The 20,093-nt window shown below is 51.3% G+C and overlaps 1 protein-coding gene and 1 long non-coding RNA gene across 3 annotated transcripts in view; one reads left to right on the forward strand and one right to left on the reverse strand.

Moving 5' to 3' along the window:
- Nucleotides 1-13,310: 13,310 nt before the first annotated feature.
- LOC120228298 lies at nt 13,311-14,298 on the reverse strand. 2 transcript variants are annotated; one of them, XR_005527455.1, is made up of 3 exons: nt 14,083-14,298; nt 13,703-13,948; nt 13,311-13,609 (listed from the first exon to the last, which is right to left on the reverse strand). It is a non-coding gene; the product is annotated as an uncharacterized LOC120228298 (long non-coding RNA). The 2 variants fall into 2 exon arrangements; XR_005527454.1 differs by having other exon boundaries at nt 13,703-14,298.
- Nucleotides 14,299-14,402: 104 nt separating this feature from the next.
- USP10 (ubiquitin specific peptidase 10) overlaps nt 14,403-20,093 on the forward strand; it is a 66,285-nt gene continuing 60,594 nt past the window's right edge. The window contains exon 1 of the mRNA XM_039226594.1: nt 14,403-14,522. Coding sequence (XP_039082525.1) covers nt 14,502-14,522 — 21 coding nt within the window. The 5' untranslated portion in view covers nt 14,403-14,501. The remainder of the gene's footprint in view (nt 14,523-20,093) is intronic.

Here is a 20,093-nt window from a genome sequence, read left to right on the forward strand (position 1 = left end):
CCCTGGGGCCCAGCTGTGTGTGTGTGTGTGTGTGTGTGTGTGTGTGTGTGTGTGTGTGTGGTGCGTGCTCACAAGCCCCCTGGTGAGGGTACTGCATGCTCCCTGGGGGACCGCCGCCCTCTCGAGGTGTCTGTCCCCTGTCTCCAGCCACAGGCCTTCCTGGGCTACAAGCACCTGCCAAATCAGTGACAGCGGCGGCCGGTTTGCAGCGGCTGAAACCCGCCCCAGGGGCTCCTCTCTGGTTAAGCGCAGCCCAGTCTAGGGGAAGCTGCATCTTTAAGCTGGAAAGGCTGGGGTGGGGGTGGGGTCTCAGAGCAAACGCAGGGCCGCACACCTGCCGTCTCCCAGAGCACGTGAACCTCACCCGTGGACTTCCTGCTGACGTGGGCCGGAAGCTCTTGTGTGGCCCAGCCTTTGGAAGGATCCCCAGCCTCCTCGGGCCCCACGGGGTCATCTGAGCGGGCATGCCACATCGGTGACTCGTCTTCCCCAGGGGCCATGGTGCCATCGCCTCTGTCATCCAAAGGCTCTAAAAATACATAACCGGTGCCGTGGGGCAGGGCACCTTGGCTCTTCAGTCTGTCTCTTGGGCTGTGAGGTGAGACGGGTGGAGGCGATTCGTGCCTCTCAGGCTGAGCTGCAGAGAACCCCCGCCCCCAGGCAGCTGCCTACAAGGAGTTGTGGCCAGGAAAGGTTTGGGGAATTCCGGGGACCCTTGAGAGTCGTGCCCGGGGACGCATGTGTGGCTGACAGCCTTCACAAATCCGTCGAGGGTACCATCTACCTTTGCTGAAACCGGGATCCCCCAAGCTGGGTGCCCCTGGCCTCTCCTCATTTTCACTCCACTAACACGTACAGAACGTGTGTCCGCACGTCACCCCTCGGGAAATGATTTCCATGTCCCGTCCGCTCTGACAGTCTAAGATCAGACTGTTTCATCACCCGCAGGGAGAGGTGCCGGAGACCTCAGAGATGACGGCCAGCTGCCTTTGTAAGATCTATTCCCCATGGAGGACAGTGGCTTGCTATGGTCACTGTGCTTCTTTTTTAATTTTCAATGTTTATTTTTGAGAGGGTACGGGGAGAGACCCAGAATCCGAAGCTGTCAGCACAGAGCCCGACGCGGGGCTCAAACCCACGAACCGCGAGATCATGACCTGAGCCGAAGTTGGACGCTTAACCGACTGAGTCCCCCAGGGGCCCCGAGATTAACACTTAAATTGGTGGACAGTGAGTGAAGCCCATCACCCTCCACTGTGTGGGGGGCCTCATCCAATCAGGTGAAGGTCTTAATAGAACAAAGATGAAACTTCCTGGGGCAAGAGGGGCTCGTGCAGTAGACTGTCCTCAGGCCTGAAGTGCAACGTTAGCCCCTCCCTGGGGCTCCAGCCCACCAGCACTTCCTGCACATTCTGGGCTTGCAAACCCCCCTAATCACAGGAAGCAATTCCTACAAATGCACGTCTGTCAATATGTATACACACCCTACGGGTTCAAAACCCTGACCAATGCAGTGTGGTAACGTGAAACGTAGAAGAGACATTGAGCATGAAGATGTTCATTAATATTCATAAGAGTGAACAATTAGAAACAAGATATATGTCGGAAACATGCACGGGACAGAATATTGTACAATCACAATAATGTCGATGAGGGTTTTTTCCCCTTTTTAATAAAGTGGAAGAATCGTTGCATGATAGAAGCCAGGATACAAACTCCGATATCTGATAATAATCTCTGCAACACTTATTGCCCATGCAGTAGCTGAATGCCAGGCACGGGATTGGATGTTTTATATGCATCACTGAACTCAATGAAATTCTCACTGTTACGTTAAATATATGTTTAAAATTTTTTTTTAATGTTTGTTTATTTCTGAGAGAGAGAGACAGCACAAGTGGGGGAGGGTCAGAGAGAGAGGGAGACACAGAATCGGAAGCAGCTCCAGACTCCGAGCTGTCAGCCCAGAGCCCGACGCGGGGCTCGAACTCCCAGACTTCGAGATCACGACCCCAGCGAAAGTCAGTCGCTTAACTGACTGAGCCACCCGGGTGCCCCAAAAATATGTTTAAAAAAAAAAGTCTGGAGGGGCACCCGGGTGGCTCAGTCGGTTGAGTGTCCGACTTTAGCTCAGGTCATGATCTCATGGTTCGTGGGTTTGAGCCCCACATCAGGCTCTGTGCTGACAGCATGGAGCCTGCTTCAGATTCTGTGTCCCCTCTTCTTTCTGCCCCTCCCCTGCTCATGCTCTGTCTCTCAAAAATAAATAAATTAAAAATTTTTAAATAAATTAATAAATAAAGGTTTGGAGGTTATATAACAAAACACCAACAGCATTTGTCTTTTTTTTTTTTTTTTTTAATTTCTAGGAGAGAGAGAGAGAGACAGCGTGAGCAGGGAGCCAGAGAGAGAGGGAGTCACAGACTGAAACAGGCTCCAGGCTCTGAGCTGGCTGTCAGCACAGAGCCTGACGCGGGGCTCGAACCCACGAACCGCGAGATCATGACCCAAGCGAAAGTCGGACGCTTAACCGACTAAGCCACCCAGGCGCCCCGAGGCGTATTCTTAACTTCCACTCCAGTGTTCACAAAGCGTGTTGATGGAAATGAAGAGAAAGACGAGATGTGTATACTGCGCCTTGGGAAGAGCACTGCTATTCCCTTGGCTGATGTTTCTCTCTCCCAGCAGATTGGAAGCGATCAGAGAGGTTCTGCCTGCAGTTAAACACCTCCTCCTGGGCTGCCCCTTATACCCAGTCCAATAAATCAAAACTATGGCTGCATTGGCTACAGGACAACATTGCCTGTCTCTCACCTTGCAGGTCAGTTGATGGATTCCATTGCCTCAGTATCCTCCAATTCTATCTCTTGTTGCCTAGCTTCTCTCCAGTATCCTGTTCTGATGGCTCAATTGGGAAGTCTATGAATTCTCTCCAGCTTCAGGTATGGCTGTATCCAGGAGTTCACCAAGCGTCTCCAGCTTGGGATTCAGAACAGGCTGTAAGCTATCTTTTGTCTTTTTGTGTTTCTTTTTGTGTTTTGTGTTTCTCTATCTTTACCCACCCCCGCCCCACAATGGTTTACATGTTGATGCCTGAGGTATCTTTCTAAAATGAAAATCTGATCACCCATGTGAGCCATGGTGGTTTGCTGCTCTAGGGAAAGGTCATTGTGTCTGACTTACCCTTTACTATTGAGGCTTGTAGAATATCAGTAAGTTACTGATGGCTTTTGTCCCGTAGAGATGAGAACGATTGACATCTGGAAGAAAATGTAGCCCTAAGTGTTCGCACTTTATTCCCTTATAGGGTCATTACCCCTTTTAGGTCGGGCTTTAACTTTGTTCTTTCCTTCATTAACCTTGTCAGCTTCGGTCTGTCTCGTCTTCCCCGGAACCCCATTTCCCATCCTGCCGCCTCCCTCGCTCCCGAACTAAGGCGACCTCTGACGTGGCGTCCGGTGTAGTCACTTGAGGTCATGGTTTTAGCTTTCTGCAATGATACAGTGCACAATAATAGCCACAATGTATTTATGGCACTGTTTGGTGGTAAGTGACAGATCCCAGTCCCAAGGAGCCAAAGTCTAGGGACGCCTGGGGGGCTCAGGCAGCTGAGCATCCGACTCTTGATTTCAGCCCAGGTCATGATCCCAGGGTAGTGGGATCAAGCCCCACATCAGGCTCTGTGCTGAATGTGGAGCCTGCTTAGGATTCTCTCTCTCCCTCCCTCTCTCTCTCAAAAAACAGAAACAAAAAAACCCTCACAAAGTAGCACAAGTTTAAAGATGGGGGGGGGTCTCAGTTCACTGGAAATGTGAGTTGTCTCCCGTTAGCAGGCTGGCGGTACCCAGGAGCTTGAGAAACGTCATCAGGCCCCTCTGCCTCCGTCTCTGTCTCCCTCCTTTCCAAACAGAGTCAATTGCTTGTTGAGGTGACAGACCCCATCTACCCGAACCCCAGGCTTGTGAGGCTCCAATAATGCTGATGCTGAGATGCCCACAACGAATCAGTAGGCGTTTGCTAGCCTGGGGGGATTAGGGAAGGGTGTTGTAGACAGAGGGAAGGGCACCTTTAGGCTAGGGAGCTGCGAGAGAGATTGCGCTCAGAGACTGCGTTGCCTCCAGCAGCTGGCCAGCGGGTGTGGCCGGGCGAGGCCTGAGGGCCCAGGCAGCGGTTTTTGTCCCAGGCTCCGTGCTAGGCTGGTGTGGGGCGGGTGGGGATTCCTAAAACACCTGCGCCCGCGCCCACTCCTGGAGACGTTGATTGAATCGGTTGAGGATTGGGTCTGACATCGCTGTTTTAAAAAATATAAGTTGGGACCCCTTGGTGGCTCAGTCAGTTATACGTCTGACTGTGGATTTCAGCTCAGGTTGTGATCTCAGGGTCCATGAGTTCACGCCCCACGTCGGGCTCTGTGCTGACAGCTCAGAGCCTGGAGCTGCTTCGGATTCTGTGTCTCCCTCTGTCTCTACCCTTCCCCTGCTCATTCTCTCTCTCTCTCTCTCTCTTTCTCTCTCAGAATTAAATAAAACATTAAAAAAATTAAAAAAAATTAGCTACTTTAAAAACTAAAAATATAAGTAAAAACAAGAGGCAAAAACTGAAGAGGTTTTATTTATTTATTATTATTTTTTCCCTTGGGAGGCTTGATTTTTTCCCCAATTTTTTATTTTTTACTATTTTTAATGTTTATTATTTTGTGTGTGTGTGTGTGTGTGCGTGCGCGTGCGCGAGAGAATGTGAGTAGGGGAGGGGCAGAGAGAGAGGCAGACACAGAATCTGAAACAGGCTCCGAGCTGTCAGCACGGAGCCCGAGGCGGGGCTTGAACTCGTAAACTGCAAGATCGTGACCTGAATCCAAGTCAGATGCTTAAGTGACTGAGCCACCCAGATGCCCCTGTTTATTTATTGAGAGAGAGAGAGAGAGAGAGAGAGAGAGAGAGAGAACATGAGTGGGGGAGGGGCAGAGAGAGAATCCCAAGCAGTCTCATGCTGTCAGCATAGAGCCTGATGCGGGACTTGACCTCACAAACCATGAGATCATGAACTGGGCTGAAATCAAGAGTCGGACACTTAACCGACTGAGCCCCCCAGGCGCCCCTGAATCCGTGTCTTCATCTTGGACTTCTCAGGCCCTGGCACCGCGGGAAATGCATCCCCGCTGTTTACACGCCATCCAGTTTTAGGGACGCTGTCATCGCAGCCCCAACAGCCCAGGGCACTTGATCCTTTTCGACTGCTTAACAGACCGCCTGAAATATCTTGGCGTAAACCAATGATCTGTCACGATACTGCGGCTCAGCTGGGCCATTCTTTTCTCCGTGTGCCAACAGCTGGGGCTGCGGTCACCTGGGCTCTCACCCGGGCTGGGACGTCCCCGGTGGCTCACACACCTGGCTGGCGGCTGGGAGCCCCACCCAGGGCGGGGCAGGACCGCCGCCCGCTCCCCTGCGTGACCTCTCCGTGGCACTTGGGCTTCTTACACCACGGGGGCCGGTCTCCGTGAGGACACACCCCAAGGACTTGAGAGAAAGGCTCGGCCTTGGAATTGACAGTGTGGCTGCTACCGCGCTCTGTTGGGCAAGCAAGTCACAGGGCCAGGAGTTCAAGGGGGGGGGAGCGGCGGCGCCCCGCGGCGCACGGTGTCCAGAGCCGGCGGCCGTCTGTAATCCGCCATGCAGACGGCTCTGGGGTGTTAAGGCGGGAAGAAATCCTCAGAAGTGACTGGAGCGCAGTGGAGGTAAAGGCCAGCGCGCTTCAGAGCACGTTTCAAACGGAAAAAAGAGAACTGTTTTGGGACCCACCCTGAAGAGTCAAAATCTTGATGTTTGGAGGTCATGGCCGTCAGAGGTCAAAGAGCACCTAGAGGTTTGGGGCCATCCTCAGAAGGCCCCAGAGGAAAAAAGTGGCTTGTCCTGGCCCTCAGGGCCCCCCCATGTGGGTTCATTAGCCAAGCGCTCAATTGAATCAGCGCATTCATCGTAAACTCGGTGTAGGAACACTTAGGTGACAGGCGCTGGCCTAGGCCCAAGGACATCAGAATGAACGCAACCTAACTGACTCTGCTTTCGTGGAGCTTCCGGTTTGGGGAGTAAGACATACATTGAAGAAAATAACTTAATTAAATAGATGGCATGTCCAGGAAAGTCGTCGTGAGAGAGTGAGGGAGTAGCCACGGGCATGTGGAGAGGACATTGCACGCAGCTGGCCAAGCAAGTGCTAATGTCCTGGGGCAGGAGGAACAGCACGGAGGCCAGGGTGCTGGAGAAGAGAGGGTGTCAGGGAGAGAAGGAGAGGATGGGGGTTCAGGACCAGAGCACGGAGACCCATGTAGGTCACTGCATGGACTTGGACTCAGAGCGATGGGGGCCAGTGGAAAGTCCGGAGCAGAGGAGGCACAGGCTCAAGTGTGAGTTTGACCAGCCTCTCTGGCTGCTGCGTTGGGATGAGACGCAAGCAGCGGGATCGAGTGGTAGGATTTGGCTATCATCCAGCCCAGGTGGGAGGTGCTAACCTTTCCCTTGCTAACTAGTGGGGTCACCTTGTCATGTCTGGAAGACCCGATCTGTCATGGATCAGAAGAAAGAGAATCACTGTCCTGGAGAAAACGTGGGCTTTGAAGGCTCAAAGCTGCTGCCTTCCTGTCTGGGGACTCTAGCTTATGGCTCAAATATTCTTGGGGCTCCGATTGTTCATTAATTCATTAAGTATTAGTGGAACACTCACCACGAGTCAGCGGCTATGCCTGGTGTTGAGGCTCTAAAGCAAGGCGTGCGTGGACCTTAGCTCCCCAGGGCCGCATCATAATTATTGGGGCAGAATTTGGAGGACCAGCATGCAATGGGACAAAAGGCCATCAGTCTCCTGCTCCGTGCCATCAGCAGTATGTGGCCTCCTTTAGGGGAAGTCACACCTGTAGGGAAACCCTTGGGTGAGCCCGCCGCTGACATGCGCTCACCGGCCCCCAAGTTATTGCTTATACAATTCCTGATCAAAAAGAAAGTCAGAAGGAGATGTGACTCCTCTCATGTGACCTCCCATGGGGTGCGTAGGGGGCTCAGTCAGTTAAACGTCCGACTTCGGCTCAAGTCATGATCTCACAGTCCGTGGGTTCGCCCCGCATCGGGCTCCGTGCTGACAGCTCGGAGCCTGGAGCCTGTTTCAGATTCTGTGTCTCCCTCTCTCTCTGCCCCTCCCCTGCTCACTCTCTGTCTCTCAAAATAAAGACATAAAAAAGAAAGAAAGAAAAACACACCTCTCATGGCAGTGTTCTCAGTGTTGATGAAATTCTGGAAACAAACTACACTGACAATACGAGCTCAGAACATGTGCGTATCTTTGTACACAGCCAGTAAGTGGATACATTCCGTGACACTTTCCCTCCCGTCTGCAGCATCTAAATTAATCCTTGCGAACGGGAGCAGCTCTATGCAGTTTTGCCAAATGAATAAAGCCATAAATAAATGGTGGGCTGATGCATATAAAAAATGTAATCCAAGTACCTAGCACACCGCCCTCAGCACACGGTAGATGTCATGATTCGACCTGCCCCCAGTCTCTGGCTGTCTCTTCAACGTCCTTTCTGTCAGGCTCACTGGCAGCCCAGCCCCGCTTTCCAGGCACTGCGTGGCTTCCTCTAGTGTTTTCTGGACCGAGCTCCTCTCCACCCACCTATGCCCCACCACACCCCTCGCAGGGGCAGCTGGTATTGGCTGCTTGCGGTGCCTTGGCTGACGCTCTTTATGATCCTCAGCTTACTCCGCTTTAGCTGTTAGATATGATTTTGTTTAACCCTGCCGACCCTATGAGAAATGGAGACTTCCAGCAGTGGTTTGCCCACAGATCCCCAGCTGCTGCGAGCCGAGCTCAGACCTGCCAGACTCCAAAGTCCACTCTAGAGCTTCCTGTCCCATCCATGTTTTTTTAAATTTATTTTTATTTTTATTAAAAATTTTCATATTTATTTATTCATTTTTGAGAGAGAGACAGAGCGTGAGCAGGGGAGGGGCAGACAGGGAGGGAGAGAGAGAGAATCCCAAGCAGGCTCCGCACTGTCAGAGTAGAGCCCAAGGTGGGGCTCGACCCCACGAACCGTGAGATCACGATCTGAGCCGAAACCAAGAGTCAACCGACTGAGCCACCCAGGTGCCCCTGGTCCATTCCATCATAACAACAGGCTTAGGAAGAAAAAAAATTGAGAAGTCATAGTATTTGTGCTGGAGTGCTGGGGTCATGGATTTTTTTCCCCCAAAATCTCTTGGTTTTGTTATAATGAGTAATCTTGCCTGTAGAGTGGAAGAGATTCTTATGTTTATAGGCTGCAGGAGACGAGATTTTTTCTTCTCCCCTCCGAGCTGTCTGCCTGGCAGAAAAGAAAAACCCAAGTTCGATGAAAGTCCGTGGAAAGCTAAGCAACTCCTGGCTGAGCGGGGAAGGAAGGGCTCGCAGGGGTGGCCGGACGCAAACGGAGGGCATTAAATGGCAATGTTGCTGCTTGACCTCCCCGCTGATGCGAAGGTGCCGTGGTTAATGGCTCATTTCATGAGACTGAAGTCGCCGGCACATCCGTCTCTTGGCTGATCCCGGGCCCCATCCTCCGAGGCGGACAGGACACGCCGGACGTTCTGGAAAACCCGTGGTTCCGCCACACTGATGGGCGGCCTGCGCTTGGAGTGGAGCGTGCGATCCAGGCCACCGGTGCCTCTCACTGTGTCATCGCTTTCCTTTCCGGCCTCTCCCCCGGCGATGGTGGCGTCTGCGTCTGGGGCAGTGCCTGGCCCCGGGGGACGCAGGGAGAGCGAGGGAGGGGGTTGCTGGCTGTATGGCTGCTTCCACTCTATCAGCGCCGCTGACCCCAAACGAGAGAAGGCAAGATGATGAGGGGAAATACAAAGGCAAGCTGCCCGCTCAGGCACCACTGCGAGGGCCCGGGCTGGGAGGTGGCCGGCGGGGTCCCCGGGAGGTGGCCGGAGGGGTCCCCGGGTGCTCCCAGGGCAGCCGGGCCTGAGTGCGGCTTCCATGTGTAGCACTGAGCAGGTGGCACGGAACGTGTCCTGTGCCATGAGCCGCAACTAGGGGCTCTGGATGGAAAGTCCTCTGTGTTGGTTTCCTTAAGGGACACAGAGATGCCCCGCAGCAGAGGCCGTGTGACGACAGCGCAGGGAGGGGAGCCACGCAGCCACAGGCCGAGGCTCGGCCACATCAGGAGCTGGAGAGAGGCCGGAGCAGAGTGTCCCTGAGTCTCCAGATGGAGGCCCCTGCCCACGCCGCCAGTGCAGACGTCTGGCCTCCACGGCTGCAAAAGGGCAAAGTCCTGGTGTGTCAAGTCCCGGGTTTGGCCTGTTACAGCAGCCCCTTGGCTTCTCCCTGAGGGACACGGGCCCCTTCTGTCGGGCAAACGTGGTTCAGGGGCTCCTCAGGGGTCCCGCGGGAACTTTTTCTTTTTAATATTTTTAAATGTTTATTTATTTTTGAAGGAGACAGACAGAGACAGAGTGTGAGCGGGGGAGGGGCAGAGAGAGAGGGAGACACAGAATCCGAAGCAGCTCCAGGCTCTGAGCTGTCAGCACAGAGCCCGACGCGGGGCTCGAACTCACAGACCGTGAGATCATGACCTGAGCCGAAGTCGGATGCTCAACCGACTGAGCCACCCAGGCGCCCCTTGCCTCCAATATTTTAACACAAATCTCATACACCGCGTTGTTCCCCCTGCGAACTTGAGCACGCATCTCCTCAGGGGATGGGGTGCTCCCAGAAGGGGCATGTTCGACCACAGCAGCCATGACCCCAGCACGGCCGTCACCTTTACTGATAAGTGATTCCTTGGTGTCCTCCAGGCCTCGCTGACACTCCCAGGTGGTCTCAAAAATGTCTTTTTATGGCACTTGGCTCCATTTCTGGATAAGATCCCACCTCTGCACCTGACAAACCCATGCTTTCCATTGCAATGTGCCCCGTTTATTGAAAGGTCAAGTGTAGGCAAGTCGCTTGACTTCGTTCGGTTTGCCCAGCGTATAGCGTCCACCTCACTGGGGTTTCAGAGAATTAAATGAGGTCATTCATTCATTCAACAAATGTGTATTGAGTCCAGTGTCTGGGACTGTTATAGATGCTGGAGAAACAGCAGTGAGCACCCGGCTGCCTGGAGCTTAGGGCCCAGTGGAGGAGATGATGCTCCCACAGACTGTCGGCTGGTGGCGAGTGCCGGGGAAGAAAATAAAGCAGGCCTACAGGAGGGGAGGAACGGAGGCGGCCAGAGACCTCCACTCAGACACAGCGGCCATCAGAGGCCCGAGTGAGCAAGGGGAAAGAAAGTTCCGGACGGATGAGCAAGGGGGAGCGGCAGCCCGTCTGGTACGTTGGAGCTGCCCTTGTAAAATGTGTCTCTTGTTATTTACATTTAGGCATGAAAACTGAGGGGCGCCTGGGTGCCTCCATCAGTTGAGCGTCCAATTCCTGATTTCAGCTCAGGTCATGGTCTTACGGTTTGTGGGATCTAGTCCTGTGTCAGTCTGTTTGGGATCCTGTCTCTCTCTCTCTTTCAAAAAAAAAAAAAAAAAAAGGGAACAAAAACTGAGACATTTAAAAATAAGTATAACAACAAACTATTAAAAAATAAATTAAAACTAAGTATAATAATGTGTTAATCAGAAATTCATTGTATATCAACATAAAAATAATGTATTTTTTAAAATGGAAAATAACTCTTTTCCAAAGCAAATAATTTGGGTGAAAAGAGTGGCATTATGGTAGATTTCTGTAAAGCTCTTTAATGTCTGGCTTAATAAGGAAACAGCTGGGTTCTCGTATCTGCTGCTGAATTCAGTCTGTTGTGATATGTTGCTTTGATTGAAGTGTGTGGAGAAAAGCCAGCCTTGCACAGGGAACATGGTGGGGAAAGGGAGGGAGGGGTGTTTTCCTAAAAAGTATGTATCTCTGGGCACCTGGGTGGCTCAGTTGGTTAAGTGTCTGACTTCGGCTCAGGTCATGATCTTGCGGTTCATGAGTTCGAACCCCATGTCAGGCTCTGTGCTGACAGCTCAGAGCCTGGTGCCTGCTTCAGATTCTGTGTCTCCTTCTCTTTCTGACCCTCCCCTGCTCACACTGTCTCTCTCTCTCTCAGAAAGAAACAAAACATTTAAAAAAATCTCCTTTGTTACTATCCTCATCAACCCCACCAGAAAAAAGCTTTAAGTACTGGGAAGCTTCCCAGCTCACAATGGTGGATATGTTTTTCAAAATTCCAATTTTTGTTTGAGACCTTGAATTTCATTACCAATAATAAATCCAGTCAAATGCACCATATCCTTCCTGCGCAAACATCACCTTCCTTTCCCAAGGAGTCTGGGGATAATGATGGTTTCTACCACTTATTGAGCTCTTAATGTTTGCCGGACATTTGACCAAACAATTTATATATGTGATCTTGTTAGTCACTACATCTCTGCAAGGTATTGTTTCTCGCATTTTGCCAATGAGGAAACTGAGATCCAGAGAGGTTAGGTACTTGCCCACGGTCACACAGCTAATGGTAACTCCTCTATATCATCAGAATTCCAGAATTTTCCAGGTAGGACAGGCCTGATAGGAATAGTCTGCCCTCTTGGATGTAGGAACGAAATGGATACTCCTAAATCATGTATCCACTGATTTAGATGGGGAAATAGGGTCCCTTCTCAAAACATGCTGGGCCATTCTTTCATGGTCTGTGGCAACATACTTGCAAAGTCGGGTATTATCCCCTGTGTTAATGTCCTATTGTTGCTGTAACAAATGATGACAAATTTACTGGTTTACAAATGATTATTTTACAATTCTGTAGGTCAGAAGATTTACTAAAATCAAGGTGCGGGCGAGGCTATGTTCCTTCTGGAAGAACTAGGTAAACATCTGCTTCCTTCCGTCTCCTAGCTTCTAGAGACTGCGTGCATTCCTGGGCTTGTGACCCTCTCCTCCAACTTCAAGGCCAGCGGTGTGCCATCTTCAGATCAGTTTCTCCTTCCCTCCCCACTCCGCTTCTGTTGCCAAACTCCCCTGCCTGATTGTTTGAGTCTCTGGCCTCCTCCTTCTTTTCCTTATAAGGGACCTTGGGCTTACAAGGGTCTCGCCCAGATAATCCAGGAAGATCTCTTCATCTCAAGGTCCTTAATTCTCAGGGTCCTCAATTTCATCGCATCGTTTTTGTCACATGACGTCATGTAGTCACAGACTTCCAGGTATTAGGACGTGGATATTTTGGGGAAGGGATGGGGGCTGGCCTTATTTTGCCTACCATATCCCTTTTTACGAAAGATTCACAGAAAGGTTAAGTAACCTGCTGAAGTTCACACAACCAGGAAGTGGGTGAGACAGGATTTAAATTCAGGCCCGTCTTGACTCTGGGTCCCTCCGATGCCCCTAAACTCATTGCAAAGACCAGGGCCTGCCCAGCAGCGTAGGGTCCACGATGCTTGTTGCAATTTTCTCTTTACCATCTACCTCCCCATATTGAAATCATGTGTTATTATCTCTGTGAGTGGTTTGGGAATTAGAACGAGGTCTTACTTATTATACTTTTTATTTTTTGTTCACACAGCGGTATGATAAAAATCAGATATCCACCACCATAAGACACCAATGGGTTTTCATATACCTTTGTCTTTATCCAGGCGCAGATAGAATTTTTCTGCTGTTGTAACCAGAGCATGGATACCATATTATATTGCTTCCCCAGGTTTTTGTTACATAATTTTTCAAACATACAGAAAAGTTGATAATGCCGCTTTGATCTCACTGTTAGCATTTGCCTCATTTGCCTTCCACGTATATAGTTGTGCATCTTTATATACTGTTTTTTGTTGAACCATTAAAAAATAACTTTCAGTCATTCTGACATTGACCCCTAAATTCTTCAGATGCATATTCTTTTAAAAAATTTTTTTAATGTTTTATTTTATTTCTTTCTGAGAGAGAGAGAGAGACAGCGTGAGCAGGGGAGAGTCAGAGAGAGAGGGAGACACAGAATCTGAAGGAGGCTCCAGGCTCTGAGCTGTCAGCACAGAACCCAACGCGGGCTCAAACCCTCGAACCGTGAGATCGTGACCTGAGCTGGAGTCGGACGCCCAACTGACTGAGCCACCCAGGCGCCCCTTCAGATGCGTAGTCTAACAATAAGAACATTCTCTCATGTGAGCACAATATCATTAGTATGCCATTATAATTACCAGTAATTCACTGACCTCACCTATCTCCAAGCCATACTCCAATTTCTCCAAAGGTCAAAAGATATTTACCAAACACACAGGATCCCATAAAGATTCACCCACTGCACCTGGTTATATTTTTAGCTCTTTTATTTTAGAACAATTTCCTCCCTCTCATATTTTTCATGGCATCCCATTTTTGAAAAGGTGAGGCCCTCTGACTTAGAATGTCGCTCTGGATCTTACTGTTGGCGTCTGCTGCGGAGCATGGGGGCTGGCAAGAGTAACCTCTGCGAGTACCTTTGTGGAGTAAGTGAGCCCAATGACAAGGGCTGTGAGCAATAATCACAATAGCTGCTCTTTTTGGTTTGCTTGTTTTTGAGAGTTGGCGAATTTGTCCACACTCATCTAATAGGATCTTCGCAGAAATCCTATGGGTTCAGAAATTATATTAGTCTCATTTATAGGTGAGGAAAACAAAAAAAGCTTAAGAAAGAGAAGTAACCTGTCAGAACTCAACTCACCTAGAAAGGGGGCCCAACCAGATGGTTAAGTGGGTGGCCGGGTAGGGGGCTCCCTGTTTCTGCAATCAGTGACCCGCAAGTTGATTTGTCTGCATAGGTGCGTGCGTGTGTGTGAGAGGCGACACTTACTGGGCGCTTCCCATTTGCCAGGCCCCAGTGCCAAGCGCCTTACGTGTGCATTGGAGTCTTCTCCGCTGTCTGGCAATAGGCGTGGCCCAGAGTGGGCGCTCCGACAACGTCTGTGGGCTGAACAGGGAATACGTGAATGAATGGACGGAAGTGTTACCGCCAGGAGCACCGGGAACTCCTACCGGGCCCCCCGCGCTCATATGGGAGACCCCGGCCTAGGGAGACCTTGGCGTTCGGCGGCCCGGGCCGACCTCAGGTCCGCGGCTCGGGGCTCCGGACGTCCCGAGTCTCGCCCAGCACCCCGGAGGCCTGCCAGCAGGTGAGAGGCCCGGGCCGGCTGGGCGCTTTGGCATCATCGCCTCCGATCCCCGCCCTGTCTCCTTGGGGGACCGCGGCCGGGCCCCCCAGTGCGCGGCCCGGCGGCCCGCACGGCGCAGGGGCGCGGGCCCAGAGTCCGCCAGGCCCGCTCCCGCCGCGCACGCCCACCTGTCGGCCGCGCATGCGCACCAGGCGCCCGGCGCGCCCGGCCGCCCCGCGCCCCGCGGCGCGCGGCCAGTGCGCAGGCGCGGCGGCCGATGCGAGTGTGTATGTGCGGGCGAGAAGATGGCGGCGGCGGGGGAAGCAGCGTGAGGAGTCGGACGAGCCCCGAGGCTCATTGAAACGGGCCGCCATGGCCCTCCGCAACCCGCAGGTAGCCGCCCGCCCGCGCCCTGGGCGGGAGCGGCCTCGAGCCGCGACGGGCGGCCCCGGGGCGGGCGGGCGCACCCTGCCCGGAGCGAGCGTGTGGGAGTGGGGGAGGGCGCCGGGACACGCTGCCCCGGACTAGGCCCCGGCCGCCCGCCGCCGCCCCGCGCGGAGCCCGCGGGGGCCCGCCGCCGGGGAGCAGCGGGGAGGGGCGCCGGGCCGCCTGCGGGGGCCGCGGGGCCGCGAAGGGGTTAACCCCCGGGTGGACCGCGGGGGAGCCGGGGGTGCGGAGCGGGGCCCCCCAGGCGCCCGGGGAGAGGCCGCCGCGGGGGGGGGGCTTCGAGAGGCCCCGCCGCGGCAGGGCTCTCCGGACCCCCGGGTCGCCTCTGGGCGCGGAGCGGGACCCCGAGGCGTGGGGGTGCCCCGCTGCCCCCACGCCCCCAAAGGTTGCTTCCTCGGCCTGGTTGACCGCGGGGGGCTTGCTGGTTTTCTGGCTTGTGGCCTCGAGTCGCTGGGGAGCAGCCCGAGGCTACTGTTACAGAGAAAACTGAAAATCAAGTCGCCAGGACCATACTTTTACTTGCATCAGAGTGACATCTTTTGCACGAACCCATCTCAGCCTGGCTGACGCTAACGCGCCGTGTCACGGCGGTATCCGAAGTTTAGGGACCGTTTATAATAATCCCGGAGTGAAGAGAAAGAGTGAGACGCCCGTCTCTCTTCTAGGGAGGGGCACGTGTAGACTTGACCCCCCCCCCCCCCAATTTACAGTGACTCTGGGTATTACCGCTGTTCCCGGGGTGTTATCTTCCAGGTTTGCTTTAGACCGCTGGCTTTTGACGTCTAATCCCTAGAAATTATGGCACTTTATGGCGTCCCCGTGTGCTTTGGTTTTGAAATGTGGGAAAGCGAAACAAAGTAGCTCCTGGGAGAACTGGTGGCCGGTGAATCCCCTCTGCGAACTGTTGGTTGTCTCGCCCTTTGGAAATGAAGTCGATTTTAATAGCTGTTGAGATGAATGCCTATCGTGAAATTTAAAAGGCGAAGACTTTTTTGTTTTTAAGGGAGATCTTCCAGGAGGCTGGAATGTTGTCAAATTTTTGATACTTTAGTTTGCAGAAGTTTCTCTCTTTAACTTTTCGTTCACTTGTTCATCCAGCTTTGTATTCAGTATGGTTCTTTGCACAAAAAAAGGGGCTTAGTATTTGAGTACTTTTCTACACACGTGTAATTGAAAGATTTTTTTTTAAAGAGATTCGATATTTGTCCTTTTCTCATCTTATTAACATGAATAGTTAGCTCATTGTTAAAATTAGTATGAACAGGTACAAGATTCATTGTGAACTAATGTGTAATGTATTCGTAGTGATTTTGCAATGAACAAGGCATGTTTAGTCTTAATTCGGTCCATTATTTTTTTTTCAAGATTTTATTTTTTACGTAATTTCTCCACTTGACTGTGGGGCTCAAACTCACCACCATGAGATCAAGAGTTGTGTGGTCTGCCTACAGAGCCGGCCAGGCACCCCAATTCAGTCCATTATCAAAAACACCAATTACAATGCAAAATTGATTTAAATGATAATTAGCCGTGACAATATGCAAACTTAATTGTGATTTCATTTACATTCATTGTCCTAGTATTTACGTTTCAAACAATATTGCCTGTACCCATCTTTAGAAAATTGCATTGGCAAAAGTCAGTTGAACAAGAGTTAGCAACTCTTTGAGTTTATCCTTTTAATGGGTTTATCTTTACGTATAATTTAAATGCTTTTAAGTTCTAGCATGGAGAAAGTCGCAAAGGAATGGTTTGTTTTCTCATAATCTTTTTCAAACAGTAATGAAAACAAGTAATGAAATAACGTGACACGATTTGATAATTGTATACTGCTTGAATCGGATTTAAAAAAAATTATTTATTTTGGGAGAGAAAGAGAAAGCAGGAGTGAGAGCTCGTGCACGAGCAAGGGAGGGACTGATGGGGGAGGGGGAGAGAGAACCCCAAGGCGGCTAGGGCTGGAAGCCCAGGAAACGGTGAGATCACGACCTGAGCCATCATCAAGAGTAGGACATTTAACAGACTGAGCCACCCAGGCACCCCTGGCTGAACACTTTAATACATTTGTTTTATTAGACCTCTGTCCTAAGACCCCTGCAGCATTCACTGGTCATTCATTCGTTAATTCCATAGGTAGTAAGTAGTCACTTCCCACGTGTGAAGTACCATGAGATGCATATAACTGTGTACAATTGGGAATGACAGCCGCAAATGAACAGTAAGGGTTTTGTATTAAAATTGGATTGTTGGGGCGCCTGGGTGGCTCAGTTGGTTAAGTGTCGGACTTCAGCTTGGGTCACGATCTTGAGGTTTGTGGGTTCTAGCCCCGCATCAGGCTCTGTGCTGAGAGGCTCAGAGCCCGCTTCTTGGATCTTCTGTCTCCCCCCCCCCCGCCCTTCTTCTGCTCTTTCTCTCTCAAAATAAAGAAGTAAACTTTAAAAAATAAGATAAAATTGGATTGTTATGTTTACAGTGTTGAATATACAGATCAGATTCTACTTCCGTGTTATTGATTGAACCCTGTTCCATGGATTGAAGTGAAACCAGTGGAAAGCTTGGAAGCATTTCAGACGCCCAGAGCTTTCAGCATTTTAACAGATATAAAGGGTGAACTTTGACAATTGAAGTGTAAGCACCTCTCTAATTTATGAGTGCTTGAGGTCTTGATGGAATGCTTTGGGATAATTAGTTTGAACTGACCAGTCCTTCCTTAAGCCAGAAGAGACGTTTGCGGTCATTGAAGTTGTAGTAAAACCCCCTCAGCAGTGCCTTCGGCACCCTGTTTGGGCATCGCAAGGCTTCCTGCCTTGGTCCTCTGGAGCAGGCTCACTCCAGGCTTTTCATGGCCTCGCAGCAGTGGGCCCCCACATTTTACATGATGGAATTTCTTGGATCCCCTTTACAGCATATGGCAGACTGTTACTGTGTGGTTGACTGGCAGCTGTATTAGTAGTAATTCTCAGAAGATACATTTTGATTGGAGTCCCACGTAGCGAGGCAGCTGAAGCAAATACAGGGATTTGAAATACAGGATATTTGGAGATGCTGACTTTCCTTTGCATGGTGACAGCAAAATATGAAACGACATCCTGAGACGAGGTAGGTTCACGTTGGTGAGCGGACGGCCGCCTCCGTGGCTTGCAGAGCGGCGGTGCTGGCGAGGCACGGCGCGCCCCTGTCCTGTGCTGGTGGGACCACAGTTCGCTGAGATGGCAGCGAGCGCTCAGCCCACCTGCCTCATTTTAAATCCCTCCCTCGAGACAAGTGAGGGACGTTCCGGCGCGCTCTTCTCTTACGTGGGGTGCGTGGTTCACAGAGCCCGATGTGGGAGAGCTTCCAGCACCAACAGAGCGCAGGGACTGCTTCGTGCCAGACCTGGTGGCACGCTTACTCTGCTTGTGACTGTTATTCAGGAACGGGAGAAGAGTTGTGTCCTCTGAATTATTGGCCATGTCAGGGCTATTTTTTTTGCTCGGTTTTGTGTCTGTACGGATGTGGCGTGTGAGTTTTTGCTGTTAATAGATCCGGTTTTTCAAGAGGATCCTTAAAGGAGGTTGCTGAGCACACTTGTTGCTGCTCCCGTGCTAAAGTATGGAAACCGTAAGAAGAGCTTGGTTTTGGGTTTGTAATTAGGCTGCTGCATCTCTGTTTGCTGCTTCCCGTGGAAGAACCACCGTGCACAAAACAGATAAATCTGTTTGCAATGGAATTAATTGGCCTTGGGCCATTGGATTACTGTCATTTGTCACGTTAGTGCTGCTTCAGCAGTGTAGATACTCATTTCCAAAGACTTACATGTGCTTGGATTGCAGTTTGCCCGTTTATTGAAGTGATCTCCCCAGAGGTCTTTCTGTGACCATTTCTGTCACTACAGACGGGATTAAGAACCGTGCGGGCAGCGTCAGAGTAGCCCGTGGGGCATGTTCATAGTATTTGTTTCAGGATCAGACGTTGTAGAATCCATCATAAACCTGGAGGTGGAGCCTTCGGAAGGTGTACTTCTTACCACCTGGCTGTTTTCTGACGGTTCGAGAGCTCCTCAGCCACGGTTCGAGAGCTCCTCAGCCACGGCCCCATCCCAGCAGATGACCTGGGGCACCGGGAGACCCTCTCCTGGGGGTAGAGGAGGGGCGGTGCAGAGACGGGGGTGGGGGTGCGGTTTCGGACTGAGAGAGGAAGGTGATGCAAAGAGAAGTAGAGCATGTTACATTTTCCTGGAGTCCCCTTTCCTGGCGTGCTGGAGGGCCGTCAGGGGGCAGCGTGCCTGTGGCGGCAGCCCAGGGCCTCTGCCGCTGCCGTCCCTGTCGTGACCCTCGGCCCGTCTTCTGGGCGTTGTCTGCAGCTTCGTGGTTGTCAGTCTTCAGATCAACGCTCACTTTATGTTTTTGGTATCAGCTTGAGGGCCCTCTTCTCCCTCTCCGTCTCCCTCTCCCTCTCCCTCTCCCTCTCCCTCTCCCTCTCCCTCTCCCTCTCCCTCTCCCTCTCCGTCTCCGGCTCCCTCTCCCAGCTGCTGCATGACGGGGGGAGGGGCCTCCTCATAGCAGGCGTGGGCCCCCCACTCTTGTACCTTGGGTGCTTGATTTTCACACCAGATGCCTCTTTCTCTCCCTCTTTCTTTCTCCCCCTCTTAACACATATGATAGTGGCAGGCTTTGTTTTCCTTGTCCTTATTATATGAGGAAGAAGTTTTTTTCGTCTGTGTACGTATGCACGTTGCTGGCCGGGTGGGGTGGGGAGCGCGGAGGGCCCAGAATAGGGCACCCCCTGGAGCTGTCGTTCTGAGAGGAGGCCTGCGGGCTGTGCTGGAAGTGGCGGGGATGGCTTTTCAAACTGCTGTCTCAACTGGGTTCTCACTGTCCACAAAACAGTTGTTTACCATCATTGCGAGTACATGTCAGAAATACTCACGTGGTAAAATGCACTGAATAAAGCTAGATGTCTGTGTACATTGTATTTGCAAGCCATGGGCCCTGTGAGAGAGGAGCTGTTCAAGAACATTGAAGATGACTCTAGAACATTTTGAGTTGCCTTTTGGTCTGACGGGAACAGTGTGCATATAAACACGGTGATGTCCTTCCTTTGCCCCGGATATAAGGAGTGCCTTTTAAATTTTATTGTATTTGTTTAAATTTAGTTAGGACCACGTAACTTGTGAATGTTTTTGGTATTCTAATAACTGTCAAGAGGATTTCTAGTGGGGGGGGGCTTCCTTCTATTTGATGTTTTATAAGTAGCGGGGTGAAGCAGTGTCTCTGTCGGGAGACTTGCGTCTTGTGTCATTAAAATGTACACACTCCCTGTTCTTTCTCAAAGTCGTCATCTTTTTCCTTTTGATAGGACACGTTGAAGCTTTTGGGGGGAATGGAAGAGAATTTGACAGTGAAATTGAATTCTGGAGTCTTTGAGATTCTTGCCCAGTGTTGTAAAATCCGTCCCTTGATATTTTAAGTAGTAATTCCACTTAGATGGCTATCAGCATGTGTATATTTATTTGAGACCCGAAGTGGACCTTCTGGG

This window comes from Hyaena hyaena, unplaced genomic scaffold (genome assembly GCF_003009895.1).
Source record: "Hyaena hyaena isolate Hyena2069 unplaced genomic scaffold, ASM300989v1 scaffold_1, whole genome shotgun sequence".
Taxonomy (NCBI): domain Eukaryota; kingdom Metazoa; phylum Chordata; class Mammalia; order Carnivora; family Hyaenidae; genus Hyaena; species Hyaena hyaena.